Genomic DNA, 10,232 nt, shown 5'->3' on the forward strand with positions numbered 1-10,232 from the left:
TGTCCAACTCCTCACTCTGGTCTGAAGAATCCTGGATTTATTTAATAAAGGTTTTACTTGCTATGTGGCTAGTTTTGAACTTCGTCCTTTGCTTGCTTTGGTCTCCTGTGGGTTTCTTGGTTTTGGAAGTGGGCTCTATTTGGGCCAGAGATGATCCTGAGTCTTGGAGACCTGGGCAACACGTGCTCCGACGTGACCCAGAGCAGCCACCTGCGTCCCTACCTCTTGCTTGAGCTCTGCTGGGCTCGGCAGCCCCGCGGCAAGAGCGCTCGGTGGGCAGAAAGTTGGGGTTTAGGTGCTGCTCCCCAATCCCTGCTGCTCCCCCAGTGGTGTGTGGTGGGCTCAGCGCACACTTACTGCCCTCAGACACAGCAAGGGCTTCGGTGCTGGGATGCCTCCTCTGCGAAGCCCCGGTGCGGTGTAGTCAAGATGGCGGGCACGCTCCCTTCGATGCACACGTCGGTTTGCAGTAGGACCCTAGGGCATCTGTGCACAAGCAGTAGGGCAGGGTTTTGTGGATCAAGTCCTTGCAGCATTGTTTTCATGGCTTTAGCTGTGAATCAGGACTACGGTCGAGGGAGCCCGCTTGCCTGGCACTTCTCCTCTCTGTGCCTGCCTCCACAGACCCCTTCTTCCACCAGAGAGCTGCTCAGAGGCGGTCGTCTTCCATTTCTCTGCCTATTTCTCTGTCTCTTAAGTAAAAGCAACCAGAAGCCCAGCAGTTGGCTTCTTCTGGAGACCCTCCATTGTGGCAAAAGTGCCTGCAGGCAAAGGCAGGCAAGGTCTTGGGTCGTAGCTCAGAGCGAGCGGGGTCCTAGCTTGGTGCAGTCCTTCCCTTTGCTTGGCTCAGATCCCGCCTTCTGCCAGGGCTGCAAGGTGCTCCCACATCCTCGGCTGACAGGTTCTAGAGGAAAGCAACAGACCCTAAGAAAGCACATGCAACCTGGAAGCTGTTACCAGGTCCCCCTCCAAGGCATGATAACTGCAATGCTGGTGCAAATGCAGTGTTCAATGGGGAGAGGTAAGGCTGGGGTTTGCTTGGGCAGGAAGAAATGGGTCGTCTTGGTCTCCCCAGGCCCTGAGGAACACGTGGCTGTGGACCACAGGGCTGGCTCCATGGGCAGGGTAGGGCTCAGGAGAGGGAGGCTGGCAACAGCCCATTCCTTTCGATAGCAATGCTGTGCCCGAAGCCAAAGCCCACATCCTATTATACACACATGCAGAGGTGCCAATGCAGGAGGCAACAGGGAAGCTGCCCACTGCTGCCAGCACCCCTGCACGCGCAGCAACATTGCCACGGCCCTGCTCTGCTTCCCTCACCTCTTCTGGACGAACAAAGGCGGCTCTTTCTTCCATGGCCTTGGCTGAGGGGGAAGCTCTCACCCCACCTGTCCTCCTGTTTGCTGCAGGTGGCATCATGCAGAGCTGGGCACTTGCCCAAAGGGAGTGACCACTGCAATCGAGGAGCAGCCACAGCAGGGATGCTACCGATAAGGCCCGCAGGCTGGAGCCAGCCCTTGGTGCTGGGTCATCCAGCCCACAGGGCTCCTGGTAGGGCTGGGAATTCAGGGGTGCAGCCCACCTCCAAGTTCTGGGGTCCACAGCCCCCTTGGGGATGAACATTGGCAGCAAAGGGACAACAGCCGTGGTAATCCCTGTGGCTCCCTAAGCTGACAGCACCACTCACCCTGTTGCCACACCAGGAAATGGGTCAGGAGTGGACCTGGGGGCCCAGTTGGACACCCCTGATCTACAGCCAGCAGGACTCCGGTAGTGCAGGGAAGCCGAGGGCCGCCAGACCATTCAGCACCCCCTAGGAGAACACCGACCCTTGCAGCAACATGGGTTAGTTTGGTATTTTTTAATTAAAATAGAGATTAAAATGCTATTAACAAGGGTTTGCAAAGTTCACAACCATACAGCACCAGAGGGGCTCCCACTGTACAGCATGTACAGACACATTTACAGGCTGGCAAGCAGAAATATACACATCTGGGCAGCAAATATATTATACAGAGAAGCCGCGTGCCCGGTTCCCTGCAGCTCAGAGGGGCCAGAAGGCAAGTGGAGGTGCGTGCGGTGGCTACTGCTGCATGCGGGAGACGTCTGGCATAGATCAAGCAGGAGTTGGGGTCCTCTACCACCACTTCCCCCAAGCACCGCTCACACCAAGCGCTTCTCTCGTGAGCATGGAGAGGAGGCGCCGGGTTAAAGCAGTTGCTGTCCCTGCTTCTCCGCATCCGTGCCCTCTCCCGGGCACAGCGTAGCATGGCACTTTCCTGCAGTCACGCCTGTGGCAGCGGGCACAAGAGGCCGCTCCCAGCACTGCACCCAGGCCAGGCCTGCCCCACAACCGGGGACTTTGCTGTGGTGCAGAGGTGGACGAAACCAGCAGGATACACGCTGGATGGGGTCGGCCAGGCACTGCCATGGGCTGAGCGAGCAAGGCAGGCAGAGGGTGGCAGAGAGGCCTGTGCAAGTCACCTGCAGAGACACTCCTGGTTGGCAAATGGACACTTCTGTTGGCTCCTCAGCCAAGGCCCTGGGCAGGTCCCTGGAGAAGGCCTCTCTGCTGGCATCTGGCACCTCTGCCAAACAAGTGGAGGGACAGGTCCCCTCCGAATGCCCACAGGCCAGTAGTGGTTGGTGCCTGGAAACCAGCATGCCTAAGCAACCCACGCTTTACCTTCTGCCAAGGCCGGAGTGGGGGATCAGCTGGACCCAGCACCTGGTTTTGCGGGAGGAGGAGACTTTGACCTGTCCACTCTGCTGCAAGAAAGGCCAGTGCCTGGCAATGCTCTCTTCCCGTGCCAGATCCCACCACAGTCAGACCGCCGCTGTTAGCACCACCGCAGCAGTGTTAGACAGGCAAGGGCACAACAGAGCAGAGTGGCAGGAGGCTGCCTGGGCCCCGGGGCACTCCCTGCCACGCTGACAGTCTTGGAGACCGTGTGCAGCTTGAGTCTGCTGGGGTACAAGGCCTTCAGGTCTTCCAAGGCCCCGTAGGCTGCCACGGAGAACTCAGGGTCCCCTGTGGTGAGCAGGTCAAAGACACAGGACTGGAAATACACATCCTCCACCTGCAGCATGTGGCGGCACTGCTTCGTGGCCATTTCCACCGTGTAGGCCCAGCGGGAGCCCGGCCAGAGCGGGCCGACGTTGCCCAGGCTCAGCCGGTGCTCCTGGATCAGCTCGCTCTTGGGGCAGCCGTGCAGGCAAAGCTGGAGGCCGGTGCCCTCCTCGGCGAGGCTCAGGGTCTCCTCGGGCACGCGGATGGCGAAGGTGAGGTAGCGGCCCACCTGGCGGATGATGATGGTGCTGCCGATGTAGTGGGCTTGGATCTCCACCTGGTGCGTGTCCGGCTTCTCCAGGATGCGCAGGCTGCCGGCTCCCTCCTGCTGCCCCCCGTTCCTTGTGCCGTCACTGAACGCCAGGGGCAGGTCCTCGGTGGTGGCCTGGTAAACCTTCTGCTCCGTGCAGCCCTGGTAGCTCTTAAAGATCAGGGTGATCTGCAGGAGAGGGAGAAAGGATCAGAACAAATACAGCAGCCTTTCCCTGTGGCTGGCAGCGCTCAGCCCAGAAGGGGCTTGAACCTGAGTTTTTCTAGCACGGTGCATAACCCACCATGTCACAGGGCCGGCGGTATCCAGCCCCCGTCTCCAGCACACCTTTGGAGTCTGCCCCCTGGGCAACCAGGGGGAAAGGGCCACCAAGGGGAACAGTACACGCCACTAAGTGCACAGCTCATGGAGATGGCTGCTGGAAACTTAGAATCACAGAAAATGAGGGTTGAAGAGACCTCGGGAGGTCACAACTAGTCCAACCCCCTGCTGCAAGCAGCACCAGCCCCAGCTACATCATCCCAGCCAAGGCTTAGTGTAGATAGGTCTTAAAAACCTGCAAGGATGGAGAGTCCACCACCTCACTGGGTAACCTGTTCCAGTGTTTTACTACCCTCCTAGTGAGAAAATTCTTCCTAATATCGAACCTAAACTTCCCTTGCCCATTGCTCCTTGCTCTGCCATCTGCCCCCACTGCGAGCAGCCCAGCTCCATCCTCTTTGCAGCTCCCCTGCAGGGAGTCAAAGGCTGCTATTCAATCCCCTTCTGCACTGCACTCACCCATTTTACCCAGTGATGGTGAATGCATGGGGCAGGGGCTCAGCACATGTATAAACACTGCACCTAGGGTCTGATCTACAGCCACGGCTGCAAGTCAGAGCACTGCAGTCTCGACCCCTCGCTGTGGGGGTGCAGAGCCTGGGGGCACGCTCTGGCTTCTCTGCTACTGGTGTCCAGCTGCAGCGGGGAGGGGGACAAGAGCCGCTTTCTCCTCCTTGTTCTGTTGGGACACAACATCAGGACTTGTGCCCAGCTCAGCAGTCGTGTAGACACCCAGACCCATGGTGGACACAGGACAGGACCCCCGGACTCCCAAAGTCCAACTGAGCATCCTAACTGGTCCGTGCCTCCTGCCTGCAGCCCCCAGAGGCACCTGTTCTGCAGCAGTTCGGGGTGTTGAAGCCTGTCCAGGCTTGCACACCACTGTTTGCATTCCTGGCCTGGCACCGAGCACAGAGACGGGAACGGGTGGACGCAACCCACCGATCCCGTCTGCCAGCGAAGCAGGGCTCTGATAGGAAAGGGTTCCAGGGAAGGGAAAGGTTTTGGGTTCGAATCTCCGCATCTAGTTCAGGAGACTCCTGGGATCCTTGGTTTGAACCAGCTGCAAGGAGGCAGGCAGGATGGACAAGTCATGGTGATCACTGAAAAGGCTGCTGAGACCTGCTACTCCTATGGCCACGGGGCTAGAGTACAGGCTGGGAGGCCAGGACTCCTGGGTCCCGAGGTGAGGGTTGGCAGCAATGCCCCAGCTCTTTCTGCAAGTAGGGGAGAGCATTTACTGCAAGGTTACCCCTTTAGGAGAGCGGTCTGGCCAGGTGACATGAGTGTCCTAATTGCCTTCCTCCTGCAGTCCAGCAAAGTAGGCTCCAGGAGGGGCTGGGTGTCTCATGATTCACAGGTCCTGTCCCGCTCCGGCAGATCCCAGCTATCTGGCAGCACAAAGAACCACAGACCTTAGGTGTGGACCAGGTCCAAGGCACAAGCAGACGAGCTTTTGGGATGGGCAAGCTCGAATTACCCCATGTCCGATTTGAAGACCACCCCTCTTAATGCCCACTGCATGGGCACCTCGGATGGCATGGTGCCAGCATCGCCAGAGTGCAAGGAAGGCAGCATTCCCCCTCCAGCCCCACACCAAAGGGGCAGCCTTGTCTCAACACAGACACCAGAGCAACTCAGACACCAAAAAAGAGCATGATGAACAGCTGACGTAGAAGAAGAGACAGAGCAGCCTCAGGCTAAAGAAAGCAGGAGCCGGAAGTTTGCTGTCTGTGCACAAAGTGCAATAAGATCCTGCCCCCACGGGCCAAGCTAACGCATGCTAACCCCTGCGTGGATACTCTCAGTTAGGAATAAAGTTGCCTCAGACTACACGGACGTCACCCCTTTAGCTCTATGCACTAGCCCACACTGCCTACCCCCTTCTTTCCCGGGGGTTGTGCGGCTAATCGCATTGAGACAGGCCAGTGCTGAGAACCAGTGCTCAAGGGATCATTCCCCGTTGCGTTTCCCCAGGACCTTCAGGCCAAAACGGACCAACCACACTGACTCCTCCAGGCTCGGGCACTTTTAGCCATTAAGCTTTCCATGAGACAAGCATTAACAAGGCTCAGGACAGCAGAGGGTATGCACCCGTGCAGGACAGCCCAATTCACAGCTACTGCTGCTAGGCCTAGCTGGGTCTGGGCTGCCCTTCCAAGAGCAATGCAAGAGATCATGGCAACAGGCAGCAGCCCTGTGTATGGGCCCTCTCACCTCCTGGCCACGGCTCCAGCCCTGCTGGGTGGGCACAGCTTGGGGAGGTGATCTCCCTTGCAGACAGCGAGTGACTTAGATTAGTGGCTTCCACCCTAGCCGGCCATAGTGCCTCCAGCCTCATCCCCTTGTTCACGGCATCAGCAGAGGCATCGAAAGCCCTGTAAGGACCACGCCGGTGCAATCAGTCCAGCACCATCGTCTACACGGAGTGCAAAACTGAACCCAGCCCACTGGGGGGCACTGGGATTTTTCCTACTGAAGCTAGATCATCCCCGGGCAGCGACTAGCGACGGGCACAGAAGCAACGAGATGCACACAACCGTCCTCCCGCAAGTCATTCATGTCCAAAGCAGAACGACAACGAAGACAGCTTCCCTAGAGAAGAAATGTTCCTGCCTGTACCATCCTCACGAGGATGATATGCTTTTCCCACCTTCCCAATGATCCAGATTCTCCCGCCCGCGGTCCCAAGCCGCAGCCCCCTGCTCCATGCACCCGACCGCCCCATCTGATCGATAGAGAGCTCGATTCGTCGTGATATCAGACTGTGCCTTCTGCAACCATCACTAGTTTGCACCCTCTCTCAGGTCCTTGCTCTTTCTGAAGACCCGCAACGGGGTGTTTTCAGCACAGACGGGCTTGCAAACTTTAGTCACAGCTATCCTCTCATCCGGCAGACAGACAGGCGTGCTTCTTGAGTCCCGAATCGCCCAGGAGGCGTGAGACTATGCAGACCCCACTGCCCCACTCTAAATCTCCCACTTGTGCTCATGGGGGTACAGATAAATCCCTTCTCCGCCCCTCCCTTTGAGTTGGGTCTAAAACAGGAGTTTTACCACCCCCCGGAAGCAGGCACTGGAAATAATGTGGTGTAAGGAGAGCGAGGGCATGAAGACGCCAGGTGCAGCACTGCAATTAGCAGGGACCATGGTAACGAGGCACGTCTGACTCAGCTTCCAGCCACCCAACTTGTGAATAACCAGCCTCCTACGGCCACTTTCTGACATGAGCTTCCTCGGCCTAGCGCAAGGGGGCAGCTCACGATCACAGCTGCTGGCTTGAAGCATGCAAGCTGAGCTGCTAACACGAAAGACGCCTCCGGGGCCTGATGCTTTTACCTTGCTGGTGGCCGTGGCGCTGGATCCCAGAACCACGGGGACATTGGTGACCTGGACCGAGAGGTACTGATTGTCTATTAGCGGCCACGCTCCTTCCACTTTGCACGTCTGGAACTCGTCCTTGAATGTCCGTAAGTGAGGGTCCCCAAACAACCCGCAATGGGCAAACCTCTTCTGAAAGCCAGACCTGCTCTCATAGTTGCAGAGCTCGGAGAGCAGAGGGTCCGGCGTGCGGGGGGCTTTGGCCGAGGACGTGGGCCCGTCACTGGAGCAGTTGTACTGTGCAAAGAGTTCCTTTATCCTAAAGACGGCAGAATGATACACCAGATCCCCGCGGCAGGACTTGGCTGTCTTCCGGGTGCACACGGAATAGGCCCGCAAGGCGATGCAGTAATCCACGTCCGGCAGCATCTCCTCCGGCAAGGCATGGCTCGGCGACGTGGCGGCCACGTAGTCGGCGTTGCAGCGCTGGATCCGGCACTGTTGGCAATGCACTGCAAAGGGAAAAAGGGGAGGGGGGCGGTTCTGATCAGTAGCAAGGCACCGGATGGGTGTCCGTGGCCAGGCAACGGCAGAAGGCAAGGGACGTTTGCACTTTATAGACTAACTAAATCAGGGCTATACAGAGTAAAGCTATTGCAAAGCCAAAACGGCGTCATCAGAAGATGCCAAGCACACCCCGACCCCCATTCAATACACGCACTGCAACGAAATCTCCTTAAGCGGGGCTTTCAAGCAGAAGCTAAACTGCCCGTCACACAGACGCACATATCCTACTGGCTCCTATGACCCGAGTTACCACGCTCCTTTGCCCTTGAACTCACACTTGAAGGCAGTTTACCAACGGTGCCCACCACAGCACCCCTGAGATACCCACGGGAGCAGTCCAGCAGCCAGACCTTCCTAGCAGTTTTCTGTTGTTTAATTAAGCCCTCCTCTCAGAGCTGCAACAGGGCAAAAGAATAGCCTGGATGATCGATTTAAAAAAAAAAAAAAAAAAATCAAATTAAAAAACGGTCACTGGACTTTAGCAGCCAAATCACAAGATCGCCCGCTCCCCTTTGCCACCTCTATGCAAAAACCCAACCCCAAACCTGACTGCTGTTCCTTTTCATTCCCAATCAAGTGCCTCCCCTCGCCTGCAAAGCTGATGGGCACGCACGTTCGGTCAAACCCACAGCAATTTGCAATAGGTCTAGACTCCGGCTACTGTTCCCGCACGCATTCGGACACGGCGCTAACGCTTTCCTGCACGTCAGGCAACACGCGCTGCGCTACGCAGTTCGATGCCTTGGACCAGAACTCGGGCGCTCAAGTCCAAAGCACGCGCGTTATTAAACTCAAGGCAGGATTCTCCCCAGAGGGGAGATTTTAGCAATGCAGCAATTTTCGATCTAGCATGGAAACCGGGGCTGATTAGCTGCAGACCTGCCACGCGCAGGAGATGCTACCCGGCGAGTTTCTCACCGCCCTGCGTGACTGCGCGGAGGCGTAAAACGCATCCTGATCTTCCCCGCAATGCTTCCTCCCTCCATCGCCAGTCCTGGAGTTATTCTCTTTTGTCCTCGGTTTCAAAACCTAGCGCTAAAAGGAGCCGACTCCGCTCCGGCTTCCCCCGCGCAATCTGTTTTTCCAACGGTGGAAAAAAGACAAGCACCGCTCACAGCCCCGGCCAGGTTGTCAAAACTAGACATTCCTCACAGCGCCGCCGAGACGCATGCTTGGAGCAAAGAAACTTAATGCCCAGACATTCGCGGAGGTGCCCGCCCTGTCCTCTGGCCTCGGTGCCCCGCGAACGGGCGAGCCCCGGCTACTTCCAGCTTGAAGCTGGAACAGCACATCCCTGTTCTTCAACTGGGACAGGGGTGCTGGGCACAGACACCCACCGGCCGCAACGGGCACAGACAGCTGTGCCCTGCAGCACGAGACTGGGGGACGGGACGGGGGTGCGGAGAAGGCCGGGGCCCCCCGGGGCCTCCTGGCTGCGGGTGCCCAGCGCAGGGAGCGGCGAGGGCGCTGCTGCAGGCAGCAGAAAGGCGCCTCTGTGCTCCAGGCAGCCGCTGTGTTTTCTTTGGCAGGGGCTGCCCGGTTGCTCTTGGTAGGAAAACAAACCTCCCAGCAAAGGCTCCACCACCCCCAGCCCGCTACCCGCACAGCCCCCGAGGGGCCCCAGGATGCCCACCCACTGGAGTCACCTTAGGAGCTCCCCACCCTTGTACCCCAGGGATGCCCACCCCTTGGGGTCACCCCTAGGAGCCCCCCCCTTGCACCCTGGGGATGCCCACCCCTTGGGGTCACCTCTAGGAGCCCCCCCTTGCACCCTGGGGATGCCCACCCCTTGGGGTCACCTCTAGGAGCCCCCCCTTTGCACCCCGGGGATGCCCACCCCTTGGGGTCACCTCTAGGAGCCCCCCCTTTGCACCCCAGGGATGCCCACCCCTTGGGGTCACCTCTAGGAGCCCCCCCTTTGCACCCCGGGGATGCCCACCCCTTGGGGTCACCTCTAGGAGCCCCCCCTTTGCACCCCAGGGATGCCCACCCCTTGGGGTCACCTCTAGGAGCCCCCCCTTTGCACCCCGGGGATGCCCACCCCTTGGGGTCACCTCTAGGAGCCCCCCCTTTGCACCCCAGGGATGCCCACCCCTTGGGGTCACCTCTAGGAGCCCCCCCTTTGCACCCCGGGGATGCCCACCCCTTGGGGTCACCTCTAGGAGCCCCCCCTTTGCACCCCAGGGATGCCCACCCCTTGGGGTCACCTCTAGGAGCCCCCCCTTTGCACCCCGGGGATGCCCACCCCTTGGGGTCACCTCTAGGAGCCCCCCCTTTGCACCCCAGGGATGCCCACCCCTTGGGGTCACCTCTAGGAGCCCCCCCTTTGCACCCCGGGGATGCCCACCCCTTGGGGTCACCTCTAGGAGCCCCCCCTTTGCACCCCAGGGATGCCCACCCCTTGGGGTCACCTCTAGGAGCCCCCCCTTTGCACCCCGGGGATGCCCACCCCTTGGGGTCACCTCTAGGAGCCCCCCCTTTGCACCCCAGGGATGCCCACCCCTTGGGGTCACCTCTAGGAGCCCCCCCTTTGCACCCCGGGGATGCCCACCCCTTGGGGTCACCTCTAGGAGCCCCCCCTTTGCACCCCAGGGATGCCCACCCCTTGGGGTCACCTCTAGGAGCCCCCCCCTTGCACCCAGGGGAAGACCACCCCTTGGGGTCACCTCTAAGACCCCCACAC

The 10,232-nt window shown here is 59.1% G+C and overlaps 1 protein-coding gene across 5 annotated transcripts in view; it reads right to left on the reverse strand.

Annotated features, from left to right (window-relative positions):
* Positions 1-1,506: 1,506 nt before the first annotated feature.
* Positions 1,507-10,232, reverse strand: part of LOC102387993 (repulsive guidance molecule A-like) — a 30,218-nt gene continuing 21,492 nt past the window's right edge. For 4 of the 5 annotated variants that reach the window (XM_014516842.2, XM_014516843.2, XM_014516844.2 and 1 more), the window contains exons 7-8: positions 7,001-7,494; positions 1,507-3,509 (exon numbers count right to left, since the gene is read on the reverse strand). In XM_014516842.2, the coding sequence (XP_014372328.1) occupies positions 2,841-3,509; positions 7,001-7,494 (1,163 nt within the window). In that variant the 3' untranslated portion in view covers positions 1,507-2,840. Of the gene's footprint in view, positions 3,510-7,000; positions 7,495-7,824; positions 7,968-10,232 lie in introns of all 5 variants that reach the window. The other variant, XM_025196467.1, reaches the window with a different exon arrangement.

Source organism: Alligator sinensis, unplaced genomic scaffold (genome assembly GCF_000455745.1).
Source record: "Alligator sinensis unplaced genomic scaffold, ASM45574v1 scaffold1295_1, whole genome shotgun sequence".
NCBI lineage: Eukaryota > Metazoa > Chordata > Crocodylia > Alligatoridae > Alligator > Alligator sinensis.